A 27,640-nucleotide genomic window follows, 5' to 3' on the forward strand; every position below is an offset into this window, starting at 1 on the left:
CATGCTTTCAATGACCCGCAGCCTCAGCTTGTGATCAGCATGGCAGCAGTGTTCACAGAAGTCCTGTTACACACACTCTTATCCAGCACTGTTTATCCAGTGCTGTTTAGATAGGCTGAAATATAGCTGTAATTAATGCTGATTCTGTACAGCAGCTGCTCACACACACATGCGACAGAGGGCTAATCGAGAGTTAGATGGGCCGTGTGACATCTCATATGCATGACAGTATTAAAGATATATTACTTGTACTTCAAGCCGAGGTTGGATTCATTTATGTTAAAGGTAGGGTAGGCAATTTATTTTATGAACACACTTTTTGTGATACTGGTTGAAACTCTTCACATCCTGATAGCAAATCAATAATAGAAGTGGTCTAAATATTAAAACATGTACATGTATCTTCTGTGGAAGTCTCGTCCAATCATGCAGTCAGGTGGTGCAACTAGAGCTCTGTAAGTTGTTTACATTCATTATTATTGTAATGTTATGTGCATAAGGTAACTTAAATGCCATCTCTTGCCTCGTGCCGCTTTGTGCAGTCATGTGTTTTGAAGGAGGCGTGGCCTTGGAGAAGCTCTGAACGGAGGGTGGGATATCTCATGCTTTCAAAGATAGCTTGATATTGCTAGACTCTCTGAAATTGCCTACCCTACCTTTACCAATATGCTATTATTTTTATAATATACTTTGTTAGAAAAAATATATGGCATTTGGACTATTGAGTATCTTTAGTATATTCTTATGGTTAAGGATCAGGTATTAAGACAAGTAAAGAAAAAGAAAGAAAATAAGGTTTTAAAGCACCCCCATGAAAACAGACCAGGAGAGAGACGCGAGTAAGGATTTGGAGGAAGAATAATTTTTGAGATATTGTTCATTAAATCGGATGACCAGATTGTAAATTACCACCACAATACCACTGTCTCTACTCTGTAGTGTTACACACCGTCACCGTGAAAGCAGAATACTGAGAATACCAAGAACCCCCAACATAGTAGTTAGTAAGACTTATTTTTTCACTGATAAATTTTGTTTTGTTTTTTTTGGTCAAACCACGTTGTCATATGATGATATAATTTTCATTTTTAGAGTAACTGTACCTTTAACTTCCATTGAACATATGTTTTGTCAACTCCAGGTCATTATATCCCTAAATTCAAGTTCAAAGTAATTGTTCATTTTAATGATTGAAAATGTCAATATTGACTTGATCAAGATGAAATCTACATAAAATGGAATGGCACACATTATTAACAATGCACCAAAAAAATATCCATCTCTTGCAGTTGTCTACTCATTTTGCATCTTTCTCTTTCAAAATCACATTGAATGTGATGAAACAGGTCAAATATGCAGAACCAAATATGAAATGTTAAATTATGACTGTTGTTACAAAGTTAAAATGATATTGCATTAACAACAACAATATTATTTCCATAATATCGATAGTCCCTTGCCCACAAACACAAACATTTTGGGACATGGAGGCTGAAGGCCAAGGTCTTCCTCGAAAGCATCGTGACACAGTTTCTCTTATTACATTAGACTTAATCATATTTAAATGACTTGATTAACTGTTGGCAAAATTGTAAATACTTGCAACAGTAGCTTAACAACGCCTAAATAGCTTGGGTAAATTTGATTAACCAATTGCCTGTGCTGCCTAGGTGATGTCAGGAGAAACCAAAGGTTCTTTCAGAGGAACAACTGATTTTGATGAAAGATTATGATTAGGATGTTTTTCAAACCTGAACTGATGAATCAAATACAACAAGACATTGAACCCATATTAAGAAAGTAAATGGCACAAGTTTCAATTTCATGTTTACTTGAAACAATTAGTCCATGTCACAATGAGATAACCTGGTTTGGATGCCATGGCCAGATTTCACCTTCCTGAAACACGTTTTTTGAGTATATGCACGTGAAAGTGTGAAGCCGCAGCTACTGCACTCAAACAGCTTTAAAGTTGGAGTCTGAAACTCTCATGTTCTTCTCCTTTCCCTCTGTGGTCCCTGACAGCAGCATGGAGCCTCTCGGCTGTGCCAAACAGATAAAACAGATTCCTGGAAAGCTGTGCAGCCCTCCATAAATCAGAGAGAGTAAGAGAGAGACTCTCAAAGCACAGATGCATTTTTGCCCGATAACCTGCGCGCGCGCACACGCGGTCTGGGTTCTTATAAGACAGCGTCAACAGCGTACAAAAACAACCACAAAACACACCCTCTCATAAAAAAGAAAACACACAACCTCACATTAAGCATGATTCAAACGCACCCCTTCTCAAGAAAAAAACATTGAAAACACACACTGGCTTCCTCAGACAGATGCAGATGTTTTAAAAGTGCATACTGAACACTAGAGGGCTTCTTGTGTACTAAAAATGCATCTCAAAACTGTTCTTCTGCTTGTTTGTGATCACAAGAATGAATGTAAATTCAACTAATCCCCACATAATAGCTTGCAACAATAGCTGCAAACACACTTGAGGGAGCAACAAAATTATAATTACCAACGAAAATGCTGTATTTCAGTGAATGCCATTGTGAGTGAGCATCAGTAAAGCCTACTCATTCTTGATGACAACACTTGTCAATAACAGATTCATGTTTGTAAACATTGACACTTTACTTTAATACACTGGCTAATACACTACCGTTCAAAAGTTTGGGGCTGGTAAGATTTATGTTTTTCTTTTATTCTCATCAAGGCTGAATTTCTTTTTTTAGAAAATATTTAATTATATTACAATTTAAATTTAGTTTGTATATTTTAAAGTTTTATTTATTCCTGTGAAGGCAACACAGAATTTTCAGTGTCACATATTAGAAGATATCATTCTAATATGCTGATTTGCTGCTCAAGAAACATTTCTTATTATTATCAATGTTGTGTTACTTAAGATTATTGTAGATTCTGTGATACATTTACCGTATTCCATGATTCTTACTGGCCCTGAACTTTTGAACAGCAGTGTATGTAAAAAAAAAAAATCAAAAATATTTTAAAACACATAATAAATTATTAGTAGGTATTCATTGCACAACACCACAAAACACTACGCAAACAGTGCAAACGCAGATGCAGACATTTTAAGCCACAATAATCAATAAGCCTAGTAGGCTGCTCAAACACAAAGGCTGTGTTCAGAGAAGCATACTACCACACTAATATTACTATAGCTGCAGTACACAGTATGCATACTGTGCACATTATGCAAATGTTCTATATGAGGAGAATACCTATATTGCAAAATGTGCAACAGAGCTTACTGTGTGAAATACTGCATCCCAATGCAAAGAGCTCAACTTCTGTTATCAGTGTGATGAATAAACCGGAAGTGACATCAGATGTGATTTTTAATGCAACATTTCCATACATATCCATGCTTAGGCCGTGTGTCCACCAAAGCGTTTTTTCACGCGGCTGGCTTTATTTTTCAATTGTTTTCAATGGGAACGCCGCGTTTTCGAACGCCAGGAGCGTAACGAGGCGCTGAGCGAGTATTTAACGCTCAAGCGCTGAACGCTCGGCGTTTTTTACAGGTCGCCGAGTTGAAGAATGTTCAACTTTGGGTAAAACGCAGCGCTCATCACTGTCACTTTTTCGCCAACCGTCCAATCACAGTGGAGGAGGGGCGGGACTAATACCACACGGACCAACGGATATTCTGTATCATAGCAACGATGAGTCTCAACTGAAAAAAAAGACGGGGCTGCCAAAACGCTCTCAAGCGCCCGCAGCTCAGCATTTTCAGCTGGCTAAAAACGCTTTGGTGGACACATGACCTTAGAGTGAGAGAGAAGTGCACAAGTGAAGAAGTTTTTTTTTTTTTTTCTTTTTTTTTTTAAATACCTGGTTCCTTCGATTCCTCCGATTTCCAAAATTTCGTCTGACAAGAGTTTTATAGTTCTGACTCTTCTTAGTCAAATAATAGTACAGCACACAATCAGACACACACTGCACACAGGGAGAGAGAAAATACAAATACAGATGCATCACTTGGGCTGGTATTTGAAAGGAAGATACCATTAATGCAACAAAAAAATCTGTCTGTAGGTGGGGTGGTGTGATCTCAGTAAAAGTGGTCAGTAAAGTCAGTAAAGCTGTTAAACAGTGCTTCCGTTACAACATCCACTGGTGAACATCCAGTTCTGGGTGTGACAGCAATCCACCATACTGAACTGAATCACAAAAAAAGAAAACCCACCTTTCTCTCCAGATATGAAGCTATCAGCCCGAAGTTCTTTGGATGCTGCATAAACCTGCACCACAGAAGAGACAAAGTTGAGAAAATGAAGCACAAACTCGCACATGCCAACATGAGCCACAGTTACTCACTTTTCCTTGAAGATCTCCTTCTCGTGTTCGGTCCAGACATTCATGAACTGGCGGGATTTGTAGACTTTCATTGGGTCATCCATCAGACCGTTCATGTTGATAAACTTCACTCTGCGCTGTTCGGAATCGTACATCATAGGAGGAATGACTGACAACTGCCTCATCTGCTTCTCATTGTTCTGAGAGAGACAAAAAGATGTTAAGATCCAGGATGGGTCTGCAGCACTTGTTTACATTACTGTAGTCTCAGCCTCCGACGGCACACACACGGTCCATTCACTAATCGTCTGATGCATGCTGCACACAAAACTTGTGACTTGCGAATAATCACAAGCTCCAATAAGACAAGCTCCAATCAGATTATCCGATTGCAACAACTTTCGGAAGTAAGAATGATTTTCATCAAATGTATACTCAACGTTGTTTTCTTACATTTGTTTGTAAAAATAAATAAACAGTACTTTTTTTGGACCAATAGAAATTATGATCACAAGTATACACACACATTACTGCTAATTTCTTTGGTGCTTTCTGTACATTGGACCAACACCAAATGTTTGAATGAGTCTCTTTTAAATAAGCCCACCCTTAAAGCTAGGGTGTGCTGTTTTGTAGAGGCTAGCAATGGCAAGCTAGCTTTGAATGCATAGAAGGGGAAAATATTCCACCCCTTTCACAGCTCTCTCCAAAGCCATGCACATAGCATTACAACAATAATGTTCTAAACAGCTTATCTACATTTATTGTTAGAAATTAACTGTTTTGTAATGGTTTGTTAGCGCCATGTCGAAATGAACAATTACGAAATTACGACTAGTAATCACGAGCTCTGAGGACTGAGCGCTTTTTACAACTAATCAGGACATCCTATTAAATTCAGAACAATCTTTTGGTCCTGAGATATCTACTTTTTTATATTTAGACCACTTTAATTATTGATTGCTATCAGGATGTGAAAAGACTTTCAACCACTTTCAATAACAAAAAATGTATTAAAAATATTGTCTAACCTAGAATTAAACAGTAGATAATACAAAATAAGTTGTGGTTGGTCTCTGTCCCATTTCAGTTCCTCTGTTTCCTGTCTAAGTGGGAGGATCTTATCCAAAATAAGGTGCAAGTGAACCAGATTTTATGCTGCATAGTCTGGTTATGTGTGATAATTCAGTGGCTCACAGGAAATAATAAAGTCTGATGTATGGGAAAAGGATGGGGTGTACGTTTACCTGCTATTCATCTGGGTGATGCTCTAAAACACTTTATGAACCTGGGGTAAAGCCCCAGTCATCTTTTTTTTCCATATGGATCAGAGTTTATTTCAGGTTATACATCAGATAGTTAAACTAGTAGTTTACCTCCTGCTCCGAGAGGCCGTCAATGATCTCGGATATCTCGTGTTCACTTCTTGCGATTGTGGCAGACAGGCCTGTCCCCCTCTGGCCCACCCTAAAGACGGGAAGGATGAAGCATGGTGAGAGAAAGCATTTCTGTTCCTGGATTTGTTTCTGTACCATGTAACGGCGCTTTCCCAAGCAAGCTACCAGACCAGAGTCCCACCCTGTTTCTTCTCCCACAAAAAGCCTTTGAAGCAGTGGTTACAGCTATTGGCAAGATTCCTCTGGGTCTATTCATGAGCTCTGAAGTTCTTTGGTTTAGAGACTGTTCCAGCAACAATAGCTACATACTCTGGCTTGTCTAAACAATCAAGACAGGCAAGCAGCATTCAGTAAAGTTGGATGGCTTGATCTGAATGAACAGAATTATATACCTGCTTCCTGCTACCTTTATGAGGGGAAAGGAACAAATTGCCAAAACTAGGGATGCACGATCCTGTGCTTGTGTACTCATACTCATTAAAATGCTCCGATACCAACAACTAATACCACGCAGCGTATACAGTACAGTGCTTGTGAGAAAGAAGCACTGACAAACAGAGCAAACAGAGGAGAATGGATATATCAGAGAAGGATGCCTATGAAGTAAATGTATCCAATTAATAGAATGTTAAACAAATTAAATATTTACGCCTATATAGCTGCTGTGCACTGCTAAGCTAACTGATTTGATTCATATTCCAAAACATCGGGCAATGAAAATACAGGTTTCGGAACTAGGTAATACAAATAAAAGTATCAATATTGGACTAGTTCTGGAAAAAGTGGTATCGGTGCATCTGGGGGGCGACAGTGGCTCAGTGGTTCATGTAGATTGTCTACAAACCAGAAGGTTGGTGGTTCAATCCCCGGTTCCACCTGACCAAGTGTCGAGGTGTCCTTGAGCAAGACACCTAACCCCAGCTGCTCCCGACAAGCTGGATCGCCTTGCATGGCTGACACCGCCGTCGGTGTATGAATGAGTGAGTGAATGGGTGAATGTGAGGCAATATTGTAAAGCGCTTTGGTGGCCATTGGTCTGTGAAAGCGCTATATAAATGCAGTCCATTTACCCATCTCTAGCCAGGTCTGACGTGGTCTTGCAGAGGGTTGAGAAGCAAGATTCTTATTCAGTGGATCTATTTTATTTTAACAATGGCTATAGCAAAATGATTTATGACATTAAATTACACTAATGGTTCTCAAATGTGCCATTTTTTGAAGAATAGGCGTGCTTAACCGCTAGCGGGAAGCCTAAGTTTACTTCACTATATATTACAATTAAATCCTAATCAATCATGACAAACTATATATCGTTGGAAAGGTCTGACTCCTAAATATGTATTTTAGCACTGTTTTTGATACAAATTATGTAGGAACATTAATAGATGAATTTATGACAAGAGTGCACCTCAAAAAATAGAAACGGTACTCTAAATTCTTTTATTCCCTCCTCCCCTTTTGGGTGTCATTGTGTTTCATAATTTCTGATCAAAACCTTTTCTAACCTTGACAAAACACATTGTCAGAAAGGTCTGAGTCTCAAGATTCCATATTTTGTGACAGAAGTGATATTTGTACAGAAATGTATTAATTTGTTACGGCAGAATGCATTCAATTAAACCCGGTAGCTATTTTTGGTATTACGCCTAAACAAAATCTCATGGGAATCCATTTTTGTGATATCAACTTCAAATTTGGAATACAATTTGGTTAGATATGTAGATTTTTATAGATTTATTGATTTTATAGTAATTTTTTAGTAAAAAATATTTTGTAAAATATACATTTTATATAAAATAAACATTTTTAAGTACAGTTTATTAGATTTACTGTAATTTTAAACATCTATAACTTTTTCATACTTTAATTTTTTGCTTTTACTTCAGCAATACTCTGCTGAGTGTTTTCTTTAAAACAAGACCAAACTTAGGTCTATATTCCAAAGCATTCTTGAATTACAACCATTTAAGTTTGAATAGTGCATTTTAATGTCCATTCTCAAAAAGGGGGGTGACAGTAAAGGGGTTAAAGTCAAATAATTCCATGATGAGAGAAGACGAAAAAACTAAGAATACTACATATGCACCAACAAATGCACCAAAACCTGTCTTTCAGAGCATGTGCACAAAGAGTAGTCAAGTTAACATGTTTACATGCTGGACGGAGCCAAGATACAATCACATGATCTAGGTCTGTTAGTCTGACATTGCAAAAAGCAGACTGGTACTGGGGGCAGGGCAGTACGACGATTTTATGTCAACGATAGAGATTTTGTTATTATTGTGCATATAGGATTACAGAAACTAACTGAATGTGGTACACACACAAAACTGTGCCAAAACAGGCAATTAGGTCTTAAGTGAACATTTACAATTGGGAGAAAATCCAATGCCTGTCAATTATATATTGGAGTACATTCAGTCTTAAAGTGAACTGTCTCAATGTTCATCAAACAACTAAAGAAGAAAGAAAAAAAAATTAACTCACTTCTTTCACTACTTTGACTGAATAACTTTTTTAGCTTTAATAAAAAACTATGTATATTTCATTCATACAGTAAATACTATGTAGCGCTTTATTTAACATGATTACCGGTATTTAATTTAGGAAATGTTTTTTTTTATTCTATTACTAAATAGACCTACAGTACCTGAAAAAACTGCAAGCACGGTTTATTTCATCTGCATCTTTCTTATACTGTATTTGCATTTTGTTTGTTAATTTGTTCCTATTTTAATAACAAAAATAATATAAAAATAACTGTCTTGATTGTTGTCGTGAAATAAAATTGCTCATATAAAGAAATTAGATTTTGGTCTTATCACCCACCCTTAACTGGTATGATTTGCTTTAGTCCAACTGAAATGAAACTGAAATAAAAAGTGTAAGTAAATCAAACTACTTAATAATTCTAACTATTATAACTAATTACCCAAAAAGTCTTAAACCCAAGAGTTATTAGTTAATATACTAATTATTGACTTTTTGGTCATATTTAACAGTGCAGTAAAGAATTGTTAACTTCAAAATCAGTCCATTCTTTAATTCTCATTTCTAGTCTTGTTTTGGTAAACAAGTCTAAGTAAGAAATCAATACTGCCAAAGAGTCTTATGCAATATTAAACTGGAATATCTATAAACTGGCTACTTTGCCAAGTACGTTTTTGTTATATCAGCAAAAACAACAGCGTCTGTGTTTTGGTGAATCAAGGTCAATGGTATGTAAATGTTCTTCAATTCTGCTTTAGTGGTGTTCCAGATTGAGTTCCCTGTAATTCAGGGAAGCCCTGCAACCTCTGTACGAGGAACTATCACAGCCTGACCTCTGACCCTAGCACCCACAGGATCCTCAATGCTGATTGGTCAACTGCTGAGTCAGGACAGAGCACAACTGTGTCAGGGTAAAGTAATAATGGTAAATGTGTGTGTATGACAGAGCGTTCATTGGGTCATCATGGAAGTTGGGGGGGGCTGGCTGACCTCTGGAAGCGTTCCTGTTGCTCGCGCTGTTTGCGGATCTCAGGAAACTGCCTCTCGTAGTATTCGCGTGTACGGCTCTCTTTGGCTTTACGGCGTGGGTTGTTCTCCATCCGCTCAACTTTTTTCTCCCATTCAGTCATCAGCTCATCATACCGCTGGCAAATTTTCTGCTCCTAAGGAAACAACAGAATTTTTTTTTAGCGAAATAAAATTAAATCCTACATAATAAAACAGGGCCCATTATGCAAAATGTACTTTTACATGGTGTTTGAATATACATGTGTTGGCAGTGTGTACACAACCAGCCTACAATGGTAAAAATCCACCCACTCTTTTTTTTTTTTTTTAAATCCCCACAACTCATAAGCAGTGTCTCAGAATAAGCCTTTTTCAGTTTTTATGAAATGTGACATCATATTGCATAGGCCCCGCCCACAACTGCTGACATACTCTGCCCCATTACCATAAACCCAGTGAGCAGTACACAGTCCGCCATGTTTATCCCCTTGCCGGAGCATTTAACAGCAGCATTCAAGTAAGAAAACTATTCTTATTAAAGCTACTGAAGTTATTCAAATCAAGAGCAGCGAGTAATTTTCTGTTTTTCTTTTGTTGTTTGATTCATATAATAGAATATATAGTGGTAGGTTCTTATATTACGCTACTTTTACAGATCTAATACACAAATGCGATTTCTTTACTTGCTGTTTATGTTCACAGACAATGTATTTGACAGTTTAAGCGCAATAAGACCTTTGTTTATAACTCATGGTACGCACAGCCTGATATCCAGCTTTTTGTGCACGTGCTTCAGATGTGCGCGCTCAGAAAACCATATACCAGACGTTTAGACTGATATGGCTTTAAAACGCATGCAGGTAATAAACCTTCATGTTGAAAAACTGCAATGCCACATGAGAGTGACTGCGATAGAAATGATCTCTTCTGGAAAGCAAGGCGAGGAGCAACAGCTCCACATTTAAAGATACCAGCACTAAAACAGCATGTTTTTTCTTCCACTCAAAAATGGCATTTACAAATGTATATAATAAATGATGTGTGGGGTATTTTGGGCTGAAACTTCACAGACACATTCTGGGGACAGCTGGGACTTATTACATTGTCTAAAAAGGGGGAAAATATGTCCCTTTTAATAATTTGAGGTCAATCTTTCTAAACTCTTACAGAGCAGCCTTACTAAACACTGTTAATTCCATCCTATTAACTTATAAATTGTAATAACTTTGTATTCTCTGTAATGTTCTTAGCCTGCAGTATCGCATATAAACCTGAAAGGACAGACAGAAAGAGACAAAGGAAGATACAGTGAGCCAAGGAGAGGGTAAGGGAGTGAGCAAGAACAAAGATGTTCAACAAGAGGAATCTTGATCAAGACCTGTGCCGAGAGACAAGTGCACTTGTGTCTATACTACAGTACACAGAACAAAAAACAGTTTGTTTTTCACGCTTTCTGAACAGTTAACCTTCCTCTTGGCTTTCGGCCATGTCACAATTCTGTCTGTTCTTGGTCCAGCAGGCCTGACCGACCCAGTCTACTAACAAGTGATTGCACTGAACTATACCTTCCTGAGAACAAACCTATTTAAAAAAAAAAAAAAAGCAATCAAAGTGCTTCCGTGCGGCTAGAGCAGCTTATTTTTGGAACAGGATTTAAAGAAAACATCCCCATTCATCAGTCCTGGACTACAAAAGACAAAAAAGAGAGGCAGAAAAACACAGACAGAGGGAAATGGCCAATCTTCATTAACCATGGCTGATCTTATGGTGCTTTTCCACTGCATGGTACGATTTGGCAGTTTAGAACTGCTTCAAAGTGGGTGGAGTTAAATAGGGCTCGTTAAAGTTGTTAAAAACATATATTAATTCCAGGTCGCAATATCCAGCTCTCGCTGGATCCGCTCCTCAGCTACCAACGAGATGAACGTCTGCACCTCGTCTACTGACCAGTCACCACAATTCAGCCATTTATTTTTTCCTCCAAGCAAGTCGTTTAATATAAATTGTGCAAAAAAAATATACTGCGGTGGCTGTTGCTGACTATTTACATTTAGCGGGTTTGGTGTCTCGTGTTGCAAATCCAATGACGCTGTTAGTGACGATTCTCTCTGACCAATCAGTGATCTGCAGTGTTTTCATGTGACATTTTAGTATCGGTACGGTACACTTGGAACCTCAACAGAGGTGGTACCATTTAAAGCGAGCCGTACCATGCAGTGGAAAAGCGTCACTAAGTAAGTCGAGCCGAGCCATACCATGCAGTGGAAAAGCGCCATTAGAGAGATCCTAATCAGAAGAAATGTAATGTTTGATGTGCAGTTATGTGGAGCATAATTTAGAGCAAATAAGATTTGGGCTGGGCTACCCAGGCCCAGGGTAGCCCAGCCCAGATAGGCATCACAACTGTTTCGAAGAGACCTCTAACCTGAGTTCAGACACAAAACAAACTATAAATCATAAGTAAAAGTTAATTGATCATTAAGTAACAGTTGATTAATATGCAAATGAGGGCATGTCAAATAAGGTATAGAGGTCAACATGGAACTACTTTAAGCAAATGAAATGACTGATCATTATTCCCAAAACACATCATTATTATCAGTTTATTTGTCTTTTTATTCAGTCAGAAACTAACATCTCTGTTTAGCCCTGTAATGATTTGCCCCGCACATCCACTAATTAACTTTTCTGCCTGTAAACAAAAACTAACTGTGTGATATCCAAGCGAACAGTGCCATTTCTCTCACATGTGAAAGAGGATAGTGTTTGTGCAAAGGCCATAGTCTGTAACTAGGGGTGCACCGAAATTTCGGTCGCCGAAAATGGCATTATCGGTTTCGGGCCGAAATAAAAAAGCCAGCCGAAAATGTCAACCGAAAATGAATGTCAACCGCGCCCCTCCCATCCGTGCGCAAGCGCTTGGGTTTCACTCACGGTCGAGCTGTCACTCGTCACCCACCCCACCCCTCCCCTCCGTGCTCAAGCAGGTTTCACTCACGGTCGAGCTGTTTGCACGCGTCTGCAAAGATTGAGCATGTCAGCGGTATGGAAGTATTTTAAAATTTCAGATAAGGACAACCAGCACCGCCGCTCCCACCACGCGCATGAGCTGAGAGGGCACCAAAAAATTGCGTAATGAAAAATCAATAATTATAATGCCGATATTATTTCAGTATAGAAATACAGACATCCCAAGTCTCCCAGAAGTTCCGGGAGTCTCCCGCATATTGATAGCGGCTCACTGATGCCCGCGAATTAGTTAAAATCTCCGGAATCTAGAGCGAGACAGAGGCTGTGCTCCAAACCGTGTAGCGCGTGCACGGCAGAGAGAGCAAGTCAGAGATCGTGCGCGTGTGCCTCATGAAGCGCATGTAATATAAAATATATATAATATATAAAATATTTTAGGTTTTGTTATGTAACTGTTAGTGGTAATACAAGTTTGATGATTATTCTATTAGTTTGTGATTTTTCATTTCAGATCCATTAAAAATTAAGCAATATAAATAATTATATATTAAAGTTTTTAAAAGAAGCCATTTTCGGCTTCAGTTTCGGTTTTCGGCCAAGTGCATCCTAAATTTTCGGTATCGGTTTCGGCCCAGAATTTTCATTTCGGTGCATCACTATCTGTAACAACATTAACATAAAATTGTGTGAAAACAGACATGCAGGATTGTGTACTTAATCTCTTCTTGATTTACCACAAAATAGTTATAGTTTCTCTGTAACTTCAGTCACCCCTCCTGATGGAGGAGCACTTAGACTCTCAAACACATTCATTCTCTGCCACTGCAAAAAAGAGACACTTACCCTCTGTTTGCGTGCATGGTTCCTCCTCTTGAAAAACAGGATTAGCTTCTTTCTCATTATCTGATTCCTGCAGCAAAAATAAATAAATATATATATTGTTTACATTCCCTCTCATAGAAGGAGCGAACACTGCACACTGAACAAGATCTCTCTGCAAGATCTCTCTGCTCTCTGCTCCCTGCCCACTGACAACATCACGGCTTCTCTTATGAGTCCTCCAACTTCATCAGAAGCTGAATCCCTCTCTACTTTCAAAAATGCCTCAAGATGTAATTTTTCCATGAGCACTTGACTTTTAGGCCCTGTTTACACCAGGTATTAAGATGCGTTTTGGTTGATCAGATCACAAGGATACGAAGACGACACATTACCGTTTACACCTTGTGTTTTAATCCATCTCTTTTGTCCACTTTTGATTACTTCTGTACTGATTTCTTCGAGGGGAGGATCTATGGATGAGTAAATGGCTAATGGGTATTAGCTTTCAATCTAATGGACGAAAAAAAGCTCACACAATTTACATATGAACGCAACCAAGAACAACGGAAAAACATACAGTGAGTATTAGCATTCGTTTCTGTTATGATAGCCGCAAGAACACACTGAAGGCGATGAGTGAGAGAACATTGTGCTTGATATGTTTTCATCTTTAAACCGAACTTGGGTCTTCGGCCAGCAAAGTTTAAATCCTGTCTGGCTAGCGCGGTTCCCATCATTTGTATGCATTAGGTCAGTAGCCGGAGAGCAGGCAGTCTTTTGTGGCTGTGCATTTGACCACACGAGCGTCTACACTATGACAGCAATCTGGTCGAATGCGTTTACGACTACCTCTGGAAGTGGTCGAAAGTGGACAATCTCAAAACGTTTAGAAATCCCGTTTACACCTGTATGTAGTGTCATCCACTTGTGATCCGATCGACCAAAACGCATCTTAATATCAGGTGTAAACAGGACCTTAGTGCGCTTGCTTTCTTACTCTTTAAATACGCTCTCTACTCTCTTCCCTTTGTCTCATCTTTATCTCCGTACGGTTTCATACTATAGCAGCTTTCTCTGGCACTTCTGTTACGGTGAGTCGCTTTTGTTGTTTTGGATAAAAGCACCTTAAAAAAATGTGTTAAAATGTTAATGACTTTTACTAGTTTGATAACATATCATAACATCCAAATTAATTTAAAGGCATTAAAGTGTATATTTGTTCACATTTATCTGCATTACTGTGCAAAAGCTTGGGGTCAGTAAGGTCAGTCTAATTTATTTGCATTCATTTGAATAAAAATACAGATTTTTTTTTTTGGTCAAAATATTGTGTCAGTTTATTTTATTTTTTTATTTTTATATATTTAAAAAAATTATGTATTCCTGTGTATTCCTGTGTCGCGTTTATTTTCGGTCCGCCGGGAAACAAAGCGCAGACGTGTGATTGCGGAAGAAAAGCTGTTGTGTTTACATGAGTGACAATGAGCATTTATCAAGATCAGCTAAACGTAGGATTCTCAAAAGTATGCTAGGTTCACGGCATAGACTCTTTAAGAGATGTCCAGGAGTTTTGTTTGAGGCACTTAGTGGAGACTTGTTGCACGCCGGTCTGTTGTTGTGAGGACATTTCCACGCCCCGAAACGTGACGCTGAACGAAACAAACTAATTGGTTGTTTGACATGTCGGTCAAACGGCCTTATGGGCGGGCCTTGGCCAAAGAAAGCTGCTATGAATTCCAGACCTTCAGCCGTCAGTCTGAAGGTCTGGCTACGCGAGACTACACTCACACAGACAGAGGCAAGTATCAGACTGATCCTTCTGTGTGTGTCTGCTGCAGGGAAATCAGGAGAGACCATTATTGTGTCCATAATAAGGCTCGCATGACTACTTATGTTTACAAACCAAAATTGTTTACAACATGTAAGTGACCAGGTCTGTCAAAATGGCTGAAAAACTAAATTTGAATAACTTACTTAAATATAACTAATATTTGAATTATGATCCAATTTAAAAAGTCATGACAGTCTGTAAAAAATTGCATAACGCTTAAACTAACGTTTATAAATCAAATATAATTTTGTAAATTTCATAAACAATTATGAACAAAACAGCATCATGTACTTTTATGCTTAAAAATGTGATGCAGATACACATTTTGAATTTCTTTTAACTTTACACGCCGCTCTAAACATGCGGCTCTTTTGTGCGAGACGCGAGTGTAACGGTCAAAGATGTCCGTCTAGCACCATATGGTAAAGTAGCTAAGAAAATTATTTCTGGTTATTTTCGTAAACGAAAACTGAAACTAAGACTAAAACTAAAACTATTGGTCTCTTTTTTTCATAACTGAAATAAAATTATAAATTCATAATAAATGTAAAACTATTGGTAAAAAATTTTTTCGTAATAATAAATGAAAAACTAAAACTAAAGGATACTAACAACAGTTACTGAAACACTAACTGAAATAAAATAATAATCAGCGAAAATAAATAATAGTTTTCGTAATTAATAAGCTCTTTACTGTGGTGGAAAATCTGACCTGTGGCTGTTGAAAATGCCTGTATATGGCGCTTCTCGCGCGTGAAGTTAGCTGAGGTGATTAACCGCTGTCCTGTGACACGCTCAATGGCTGCATTTACACTGCAGATCTTGATGCCCAATTCCGATTTGCTGACTATATCAGATTTTTTGACGACCCGCTTATATCATCTTTTGAAAGTTACCCGTATCCGATATTTGCATTTACACTATACACTGCCGAAACAACCCAATGTAGACGTTCTGACCCAGAAAATTAAGTAAAACAGAGTGATATGTCACGTAATAAAAATAACATTCTGATTAATTTCGGGTGGGTCGAGGATGGATATGATAAACCATTATTAATGAAAATATTAACTACATTCTCTAAAATATGAGCATGTTCCATTCCAGTTTAAGTTTCAAGGGAGTAAAGCTCATTTATGCCATTAAGAAAATTTAATTGTCAAATAAATTTTGTTTTAAAGAAATGTTAATTTAAAAGCAGCGCTCACTCATCAGTGTAGCCTATTATACCAGATATGCACGCATCAACCGTCGCCGAGTCCGCCGTTGAAGGTGATGATAATCAATTTATCCTCACACGTTACAACACATAAGAATAATAGTAACTTGACCAACGGGTGCGGATACTTAAATCAGAGAAAATTATTGGTGCGGGTGAGTGGCGGGTGGATGATTTGTTTTTGGCTGCGGATTCGGGTGACGTTGGACCTCATCCGTACATCTATCCGGTGTTTTACTTTCTGTACTGTTTTCAAAGGTCAGCAAAACATTGGTCTCGTAAGTCGATCACAGTTATCTGAGTAGACCCCTTTTTAATGACGTACGGCTCGCATTTACTGGGGAATATCCAATTTGTCTGCTTACATGGAGCACGCAAATGCTCGTATCCGATTCATATCCGATTTATTTCCACATATGATTGAGGCCTGAAACCGATCTGAGAAAATCGGAATCCATGTGCTTTTTTTCCTGCTTACACGTTCGCCAGTCATATCCGATCTGTGCCACATGAGAGGAAAAAATCGGAATTGGGTCACTTGAACCATGCAGTGTAAATGGGGCCAATGAAGGGCCGTAACATAGAACACATCGCTAGTCGTAAGCGGCTGTTCATAAAGGATGCATCTGTGGCAGTGGAATGGGAAATAACACAAGGTAATAAGACGCAAGTTGAACTTTTAACTTGAGCGCAGCGGTTTTAGAATGCCGTTTCATGTGCGAGACACGGGTGCAACAGCAAAACAAGTCCGTCAAGCACACCTTTAATGTACTACTACTGTATGTTTGAGGTGTCATATTTTCATGAAGGTCGACAGGCTGAAAGGTGCTGTTATTGTCTTTGTTTTTACAAAACATTTACTGATAATAATAATATTATCCACGTGGAGACATTTCCCCACAATGTAGGGAATACCAGGACAACACACACGCATGCACGCACGATTTAAAAATAACTATTTTGTTTAAATTAATTAAATGAAAGACTACATTTAAGGGCGTAATCAAATTAGTGATTTTAAGGATTTAACCTAAACGAGGGCAAAGGATTACTTAAACAATGCAGGAAAGATCTTCTACTTCTAATGATGGCTAGTATAATTATATTACAGTGTTTCCCACACACTGGTTCACAAAATCAACACAGCCTTTTGGAAAATCTATTTGTGGTTGGTATTTACATTGTTGAATAAACATAAGCACTGCACATTTCAAAGTCAAAACGCGGCACGGGTGTTTTTATATGAACATATCTGAAGTGAACTGACGGTCTTTAGAAAAGTTTCGATGTTATTTCAATTGAATCTTTCTTTATGTTTGATAAACCAGTGTTTATGAGTGCTGCGCTTCTTTATGTACAGCCGTTACCGGGGAAACCGCTATTTCTCCCACTCCTAAAACGCCTCCTGCTGGCACCTCTTTGTAAACAAACTTGCAAACATGTATTAATACTAGTGTGGATTTTTTCTACAATATTCACTCATAAAAAAGGGCATTCTGAGTCAATCTACTGCAGTATTTCCTCTCTCTCAATATGGTTAACACCCAGTCATGCTTATAATACCATCATATTTTTGAAAAATATCGCAATATGGATTTTTGGTCATACTGCCCGGGACTAAGCTAACAAAGAGCAGATACTCACGTCTTAATGTTGTCATGGTAGACTTTAGTATCAGAAGGCTGGTTGTAGAGAGGCTGTGGAGAGACAGGAAATGATGCAGATTAGAAAGATGAACACACACATGCAATCTATTGCATCAGAAAAAATGCATTAATTTTACAAAGTACTCACGAGCTCCACTTTAGGCCCCAACCCTTCCAGTATCTTATGGGCTTCTTCAGCCTTTTTCTGTGACACAACAGAGAGAGAATGTTGGTAAAAGAGACAGATGTATGTCCCTGTGGTTAGATAGTCTGCCTGCTGACTCACCACACTAAACGAAAAAAACTGTGCTCTCATTTGTTGACTGCCAGCTTTGATAGAGACAGAATGTGTGAAACTGTGCACGTTTCAACAAAAGAAACAAGCACACAAATAATTTATCACTCGTTTCTCCTCCAGGGTGAAAGGGAGTAAAAATAAACATGTCAAAAATCACCATTTCCTGAGCTCCAATGTTCTGTCTGGGAAACGCCTCTATTACACAATCCCACAATTCATTACACCCAAATCTACAATCTGTTTTTGTAACAGTTGCAAGCATCTACTAAGTACATGTGTTGTCTGTGTGTGAAATTGCCTCTATCATGGAAGCAAAAAGTTCAGAGATTGTCCAAGACCAGATGGAGTGCAGTAGTTTTGCCTCACTTCCTTCATCTGTACTTCTTTCTCTCTCACCCTCTTTACCTCAGAGTCTCAAATCATCTGTTCCAGATCAGTTACTGTGCTCTGCTACCTTTCCTTCCAAAACAGGCAATCAAGAACCGCACCGTGCACATAATCGCTAAATTTAGGTGTCCAATGCAGTGCAAATTACAATAACGAGACATCACTGTGGCCAGTTGCATAAATATAGCCGCTTAGTTAGGACTGTGTCTAAAAGCAGAACTCGGCAACTCTAGTCATTTCTTCGCTGATTTTCACTTTTGTTGTCGCATTATATTTCACAACACTGTCGTAAGTGTTGCAGCACACTCCTCCCCCCTTGCTCATGTGCATTTGTTTTGATCGTAGCAAGCCAACTTTATCGTGTGGAGCTATGTCTACCGAGGTGGGTAATACATCATACACATTATCATAGAACATTGACATGTACATTTTGTATTCAGTTATCAGCAGATAAGGAACTCCCGCACACTATCTTCACTTGCAATTTCAAATGAATGTTTATTAACACACAACGTTTCGGTCACACGACCTTCATCAGGAGTATACAAATGTTCAAAATCATCTCTTTTCAGATAAACACATGACCAATTAACAATTAATCTGTAAACAATTAAGCTCATTGGAAATTGGAAGTCGTTCGTGTGACCGAAACGTTGTGTGTTAATAAACATTAATTTTAAATTGCAAGTGAAGATAGTGTGCGCGGGAGTTCCTTATCTGCTGAAACGACTAACTTGTTTGGTCCTATTATCCGACGCACCTATCACGTACAGGTGTGCGATGGAGTTTGTTCACTAATTGTATTCAGTCATCAACCATAAAGCAGTTTGTGTTTCTCGCTTCTCACGAGACTTCAAATTTCTATCTTGCCGGGATGGTAGTCCCCAAGTTGCAAGATTGGTTTTCCGCCTGGGAACGCTGGGGGGAGCGGGGAAAGTCACCAATATTACCAGAACAGGTTGTTTAACCATCCAAATGATTTCTAGACAGTTTTATTAAGTTAAAAAAGTTGCCAAGTTCTCCTTTAAGAACTAGTCTGATCAAGTCTGACTAGCATTTAGCAAAAAGACCGATTAGCCCCATCGACCTTTTTATGTAACTGAGAATTTATTTATATTTTTTTCAATAAACTATCGTGAATCAATAAACTTTATATAAATATAAATGTATCGTCAATAAACAGGCAGAAACACAAAAACCTTTCAGCATATCGACCATTTTCCAGTTTTATGAAGATTATGCAAGACCTTCACTGTTCATACTTTGTGTTTTATTTAGAGCCAAATGCTCTTAGATTATACATATTACACTGAAAACAAAATGTAAAAAATGTAAAAAAAGACTTGTGTGAAAGTATGTGCTCACTATTAAGTGTACACTCTAACAACACTCAAACACATGATCTGTAAAGAGCACATCTAGGTTTCTTTGTGTGTGTGAAAGAGAGCGGGAGAAAGACATGTATAAATGTGTTCATACCCGGTTCTCATCATAAATGATCTGGACGATGCTGCGATGTTTGTGCTCCACAGGGGGCGGCGTCACTGGCTTTTCTGGCTCTACTGGCTTTGCTGCCTCATCCTCCAGTTGTTGCTAAGAGACAACAAACATGACGATATACCTTAAAACTGAAGCCTAAAACAAGTATATATATATAATATATATAATATATATATATATATATATATATATATATATACATACACACAAAATATAACTCACTCCAAAGTCTTAAAGTCACTGTTCCCCGGCTCAACTTCTTTAATGCAAGTTATTACTTAGAAAAGTACTTTTCCAGAATTTAGTCCAATTATCAATATTGACTAGTTGCTTATTAGAATGCATATTACTAGGATATTGGCTGTGTATTACTACTAATAAAGCCCATATTAATGCCTTATTCTGCATGACCATATTCTACATCCCTTAATCCTGCCAATACCTAAACTTAACAACTACCTTACTAACTATTAATAAGCAGTAAATAGGAGTTTGAGGCAGAAGTCATAGTTAATAGTTAATGAGAATTGGACCCTAATCTAAAGTGTGACCAAAAAGTAACAAACCTCTCTGTTTAAGCACACAAATTGAAGCATCATTTAGGTCTGTAGAACAAATGGTGTGTGACGAGTTACACTGCAAAGTTAAATACCCAAGTATGCGCAATAATAATAATAATAATAATAATAATAGTGATAGTGATACTTGCCTCAGCAAGCACCACTAATCAGAGGGATGCATAACAACAACTGACAAAACTTTCTCAAAGATGTGCAGAGGTGTGACATTGCATTCATACACATCCTCAACATATTTCCCCTGTGACTTATCTTGTGAAACTTTTTTGCATAATTAAATTTGCTGCTGAAGTGGGACTTATTTAATCTCCTAAACATTAGTGAACAAACAAAACAAATTGAAGATTAAGCGGTTGATGAGCAAGAAAAAGAAAAACCAGGTGGAAAAATAAATATTTTTTATTTTAGTCAGACTGAGACTTTGACCAGTCTTAATGAGGACTTGAGTATACAAAGCAAGATAATTGATTTATGGTTTTTCTCTGTGTTATTGTTTTCTTCATCATGCCAGAAAAGAAGGGAAAGTACCTTCAACAGCATGCTAGTATCTCTACAATCAGACACTTTAGAAAACCGAGTGAGGAATGCATACCGTAGAACTTAAAATAATAAACGAGACCCAAATGGACGTCTGTCTCTTTTACACGCCTGGTGTGGCTACAGGTTTGGATAAATAAAGGCCGGTCTCAAATAGAGGCCTGGTCTGTTTTTTAGTTTCGGGTTGTATTTAATCTTCTAAAACCCGTCAGATCGTCTGTTTAAGCCAGTTCTATGGTGCAGATTGCGCACGCAAGAGAGCCCTGCGCATCTGGGCGGGAGCTGTTAGCACAAGCAAGGCAGGCAGAGAGAGTTACGCCTGTTTCACACATACTCCGTTTGCAGTGTGTATGCAGTGTGTATGCGGTGCGTATTTTTTTCCGTACCCATGTTAACAGGTTAGAGCTTTCACACTGCACGCGGATGCGGTTCTGGCGATCCGTTCCAGGTGCAGTGCGGCGATCGTTTCCGCACCGAGTCTATTTCTGCTGTGCTGCACGCGCTGAATTAAAGTGACAGCGCATAGTTCGTGGTCAAAATGAACACAAATTGACATGAAAATTTTGTAATTTCATCATAAATGCATTTAATTAAATAAAATGTAGTAATCTCACCATAAATGCATTTAAGTAAATACTACTATTTTTCACTAGCCTGGGAAAACCCAGACCACTTCCGGCAAATTTATATTTGCTCTGCAAGTGGTTTTGGCAAAGAGCCCATTGAAACCCATTTCCAATCCGATAGTCTGATATACCAGCTTGCCCCGTTGGTGGCTAAACGAATGGGCTCTGCATACGTCATGTCCTTCATCGCTCTGATCAGTTTTAGATCTATCCAATTGCGCCCAGAGCCATTTGAGCGACGTCCGTTGGTGACGCCCCTGTGGAAATGAATTGTCTATGGAGCTTTGGCAGACCCTAACTCAGTTACAACTGAGAGGGGTCTGGGTTTTCCCAGGCTAATTTTTCACAGTCATCTTTTTACTTTAAGACCGAGGTAAAGCAAGGGAAACTATATTTACTTAAACAAGGCGACATAATGAACGACACTCGTCTCATTCGTGGAGGTGAAAAAACAAGTTCTTTGTGACATGCAAGATTTATTGTATAAAGATTTAAACAGCGCAGCACCGCGTTACTTCTATGACAACTCGAAGTATCGAACTCCGAGAACCGCCGCACTGCGTCTATGACAACTCGAGGTATCGAACACCGAACACGCACTTTGTCAGTTTATGGCCAGCAATATAGTTTTTTTTAAGGACATTATGGAATTAAGATCATGTCTGTACGATGTTATGATTGTACTGTAAAATCCAATATTAATGTACTTAAATACAAGCGTTGCCTAATCTGCCGTCTGAATTTACTTTTTCTCAGAGCGTCCGTAAACTGAATGAATTGAGAATATCAACTGAAAATACGATAACATCAGCAATTTTCATTCAACCAGCTGATTTCTGTAAATGAATATTGCAGCACAGGGTGAAGTCTCAACACTAAATTAAAGGCCTGTCTCATATAGACGCCTGTCTATATAAGCCGGTGCAGTTCGACGATTTGGGAAAATAAAAGCCCGGGCTATTATTTTAAGTTTTACGGTATGTACACTTGCTGCATCTGGGATTATCATGATGCAATCCCTAATGATTAGGCATCGCCAAAAAAGCAAGAATAGTAGGCACAGACAAGGGAGTTGTGACAAGCCTCTCTCAGAAGAGCAACATTTCCCACAAGGCGTATGGATAAAGACTCAAAAAATCCAATCTGCTGCTAGCAGAGAGCACCAGTGTAATTCTCCTGTAACATGAAGCTGAACCCTGGGAGGTACAGGGAGAAAGTCAGCAGTTTTGCTCGTGATTTAAACAAATAAATCTTGTCATCACACAACTAGCGCCTGAAATGGTCATAAGCTCTTTATTTACAAAATGAACAATAGCTTAAGAGTTGACAGCAAATAGTTCTTGAGCTGTAGCAGAATTTAAGTCTCTCTCCCATCTGTGTTTAGTGAGGCTACACACCTGTTTCTTTTTCAGTTTGAAAATCTGCTGCTCGACCTTGGCAATCTCACGGTCAACACGGTCCATGCTCTGAATCAACTCCTCTTTAGAGAGTTTGGAGGGCGACGTGTCCGCATCCTCACCCACCTGTGGAACTCCACCTGGGGATGAGGTCTCCACCTTCACACTAAACTGGGTTTCCTGTCACAGAAAACAAGAGGGTAAAAAAGAAGAAGTGCAAGCCTTCAAACAACCATAACAGCCAATCTGGCACAATAGTGCAGCTAGAAATGATTTAAAACTGAAACCGGTTTGCTTTATGGAATAGTGAAATGTTTAAATCTCTCACACTGGTATCTTTCTGGTATGCATGTACATTAATCACCTTCTTGACATCTCCAGTGGTCCTGATGGTGTCCTGTATGGAGTGTGAAGGGCCCAGTAAGATGCCAGTGGGCTGAGCTCTTGTAAAGTGCGTTTCAGATACGTTCTCGATGCGGGGACGCTTGGTCTCAAGAGTTTCATCTTGAGCTGAGAGGCTATGAAACTGATGCTCATAACCATGTCTGCGCTCCGGCGGCCTGCAGGAGTCAAGATAGATGCTTCTAATTAAAATGATTATGCTTAAAAAAACTCAGCTCCAAACAATGTTACTGAAAACAACACACAACTGTTCGATTTCCACAATATTAGCTTTATCACAATTATTTGATGTAAAAACAATTATTTGAGAATCACAACATTGTGCAATTTATATTCCAAACACCTATCAACATCAAAAAGTTTTTCATCAAAAACTATGAGTTTTGGAATTAGGAGTATATCAAACAAACAAAACTTTACAGCTACACACAGAATCTCAAAAGGCTTAAGGGTTTAACAGAAGAAATTAGGATAGTAATAGACTGCTATTGTATATTCTTATTACTACTGATCAATTTTATACAAAATGTAAAATATTACATTATGTCATTCTACCCTGTGCAATATTTATTGAAAGTTAAGAAAATAAATTATACATTTGTCAATGAAAATAAATGAGTGACATAAATATTTAACTAAATAGTTAAATGCCAATAATGTTATGACAATTAATCGACAGCTGAAACGTGATAATGCTGTCAGCCCAGCATTACATAAAACATGTCAAAGTTGTTTCCAAGCAAAATATTCAGAAGGAAATCATGTGTGGCGGGGGTTGTATCACCTCTCAGTCCCAGGGTGGAATTCAGACAGTAATGAAGGTCTGCGGCGCTGCTGGTCCTGCAGGGGAGAACGGTAGTCGGGAACCGTGAACTCCTAAACACAGACACACACATCAGATAGGAAAAACTGGGCAAAACAAAAACTCATGGATGAGGGCTCAGAAAGCCTTAAAGACATGTGGGCAGAAAGACAGAGTGTGTACGATAGTGAGAAGGAACTAAAGGGATAAAGAGACACACCAGAACACGCTCATCTCCACTTAATCTCCAGTGTTTTATGTTCTAGTAAAACATGCCATTATAAAACACGCACTTAAAATTGTATAGGTATGTAAATTCATACAATACCCAACCCTATTCATCATACCATTAGAAAACCACAGATACCATCAGAGCAGGACTGAGCTGCCATGTGTGAGCCATGTCTTGCAACTGGTTTACTCTGACTAAAGTTGAGTTCAAAAGAAGTGTGCAAAATCAGTGCAAAAGACATACTTTAACAACATCAAGTTAAAGAATTATTTCCATCAATGTGGCAATAAGTGTTATAGTGCTCATGCATCACAATTATTTAGTGCAAATCTACATACAAAATGGACCAGTCATGGGCTCTCTGAACGACTAGTGCTACTGGCTTTGCTCATGTCAAGCGTACACTGATCCGACTCATTTCTTAGCATTTTAGCATTTTTAAATCTCAGTTTCAGAGAGCTTTCAGTAGGATCTTGTCAGAATAAATGAAAAACATTTAATGTTATAAAATGAATACTGATCAGACAGTTTCGTATGTCTAAAAGGTGACAACGCAATCACAGTTGTCTGAATTGGCTGCGGTACAGCAGGATTACTGCAAGATCTTCTGGTATGATGAGGTCACCTCACTGAAATAGATAGACATCAGATTTCCTCTAGAAACTGCAAGCTATCTGTGCAACTGCAAGAGATGCCTCTAAACTAGGCATGTGCTCAACAACTGATCTCATTACGGTTTTATAATGGCAACAGACTAGTCTTACCCCGCCCCCGTGATTGCCTTGCATTATGATCATTGTATATCAAACTTGAGCGTTCACTTAAGCAACATTAGCCATTATAGACATATTTATTCAAATCAACTTGAGTCAAAAGGAATCGCAGAACCAAGAAGTTCAAACCCAATAGCCTATTATAAACAGATTTCCTCAACAACAACAAAAAAAAGTATGAAAAGTATCTGTTTACATAACGGGCTGCAGAAATCGCACGAAAAGCCTGACATGTACTGTCAACTATATATTATTTAAGTGCCTTTTCATTAGGATTATAGAAACTGTTCAAGTGTCAAGTAAATTTCATTCATAATGTTTCTCCTTTAATCCGATATCAAATTTCACACTGTATTGTCCCTCATAACCGGTAAGTTCAAGTGTTATATACTAGTTTGCATGACAGAAGAAAATTTTAAAGTTTTGTGTAGGTTGTCAAAATACTCCCTCACCTTGCTCATCTTCCAAGTGAACATTTCTCTGAACTGCCTCGAGTGCCACAGAGAGAACCAACACATGCAAAACTTGAGGTAAAATTAAACGATTTTGTTTTCTGCTGCAGATATGCACTTTTCAAAATTATTTATTAAATGTAACATTAACTTGACGGTAATTTAAACGTAGCCTGTGTAAAAAATATTAAGCAAAACATTAAAAATTGTTTTTGTAAATTATTCATATTTCAAAGTCGACTAGCAGCAGCAGTATCGTTTAATCGACTAGTCAGCTAGTCTCACACATCCCTATTCTAAACTACTAACAACCTCAGAACAAACATGGTCATGTCCATGTCTGCAAACAAGAAATGTGTAAATAATTGAGTAATGTGAATAAAAAAGAGAAAAAGCGTCAAAGAAGAGAGAACAGCTGGGGTCTGTTTATTTCTGCTTCTTTAGCTCTGAGGAATGTACTACAGTGATACCCAAATTGATTTGTAACGTTGAGGCCCAGCCATTTCTGGCCTCCTTTCATCAGAGACAGAGGGGGATTGTTGGGGAAGAGAGAAACTAAGCTTACAAATGATTTGCAGTCAAAACTAGGGGTGTAAAGATACATCGTTATATCGAGATATCACAATATAAAAATGCGACGATATGTATCGTTGATGGAAACGAAATGATTTGTGATGTAGAGTTAGTTTTATCCAATACTCAGCTTACTGTATTTATAAGGTATTAGAGCTGCAAGATTAATCGCTAAAAGATTGCGACCTCGATTCATACATCCACGCGATCTTATTCCTAAAAATACCACAATTCTCCTCTATTTAATAACCTTTGACAAAATCACAGCGGAACATTCAAATCTGCGTTGGCGCTGCTGCAGACCCAGAGAGCCAGAGTAAATGAATAGTTATGAAACAGTATCTTTCCAACCACACAGTATCGTTATTTTTGTGTTACAAATTTTCAGATTAAAAGTTTATAGCTTTGATATTATAAACACTGATGATAACGATTGTATCAATTATTTAATTACGCCACCAGTTGGAAACAAGTGACTTAAAAATGTAATTGAATCATTTAACAAGAGATTCATTCAAAAAAACGGATTCATCCAGCAATGAAACAAGTCAAGTATTTATGTTTGAGTCATTGAATCATTCATTCAAACATATTTAAAATAAATTATTAATTCAAATTAATGAAACATTTTAAATAGACTGCAGCAATTAACATTTTGTCAGAACCTCTAGTAAATTACATGTTTGTTTAGTTGTCTCATGTCGGTTCAGAATCATGGGAGAATCTTGTCTTGTGGTGCTCAACTCGACTCAACTCAACGACTCAACTCAACTCGAGCTGCAGTCCGTAGCCATTTTGAAGAAACGGCTGAAGACGCATCTATTTCGGCAACACTTGATCCGTTAACACTTTCACATTAGATTAAACTGGGAAGGATCATGGCACTTGCATATTGTTGTCCTATTGTTAGTTTAACTGCTTCTATTGTTCTTGTTTGAAAGTTGCTTTGCATAAAAGCGTCTGCAAAATGAATAAATGTAATGTAAATGAAACGAGAAAATCGTGATTCTCAATTTATCCAGATTCGTGCAGCTCTATAAAGTATAATTCACCCAAAAATGTAAATTCTTGTCATGTCGTCACCCTCATGTTGTTTCAAACCTATAATATTTTCATTCAACTTCCAAACACAAATTAAGATATTTATGAAACCCTCCATTTTAAGTCCATTTTTAAAAAACTTAAAAGATCCAAAAAAAATTATAAAAGCATCATAAAAATAATCATTTGATTAGTCTAATCCAAATCCAAGTCTTCTGAAGAGACACGATGGCTTTATATGACGAACCGATTTACAACGAAAAGATACAGATATTAACAGTAAGAAATGAGGTTGGGGCATACGGACATCAAAAATGGTTATAAGAATTATACTAA

At 38.0% G+C, this 27,640-nt stretch overlaps 1 protein-coding gene across 17 annotated transcripts in view; it reads right to left on the reverse strand.

Annotated features, from left to right (window-relative positions):
- The window catches only part of ncor1 (nuclear receptor corepressor 1), a 98,934-nt gene that overhangs the window by 58,028 nt on the left and 13,266 nt on the right, over positions 1-27,640 (reverse strand). For all 17 annotated transcript variants that reach the window (XM_079607396.1, XM_079607402.1, XM_079607394.1 and 14 more), the window contains exons 3-14: positions 24,216-24,307; positions 23,394-23,589; positions 23,030-23,209; positions 19,871-19,984; positions 17,855-17,911; positions 17,705-17,757; positions 13,032-13,098; positions 9,201-9,373; positions 5,700-5,790; positions 4,345-4,523; positions 4,214-4,268; positions 3,859-3,963 (exon numbers count right to left, since the gene is read on the reverse strand). In XM_079607396.1, the coding sequence (XP_079463522.1) occupies positions 3,859-3,963; positions 4,214-4,268; positions 4,345-4,523; positions 5,700-5,790; positions 9,201-9,373; positions 13,032-13,098; positions 17,705-17,757; positions 17,855-17,911; positions 19,871-19,984; positions 23,030-23,209; positions 23,394-23,589; positions 24,216-24,307 (1,362 nt within the window). The remainder of the gene's footprint in view (positions 1-3,858; positions 3,964-4,213; positions 4,269-4,344; positions 4,524-5,699; positions 5,791-9,200; positions 9,374-13,031; positions 13,099-17,704; positions 17,758-17,854; positions 17,912-19,870; positions 19,985-23,029; positions 23,210-23,393; positions 23,590-24,215; positions 24,308-27,640) is intronic.

This window comes from Phoxinus phoxinus, assembly GCF_949152265.1.
Source record: "Phoxinus phoxinus genome assembly, chromosome: 3".
NCBI lineage: Eukaryota > Metazoa > Chordata > Actinopteri > Cypriniformes > Leuciscidae > Phoxinus > Phoxinus phoxinus.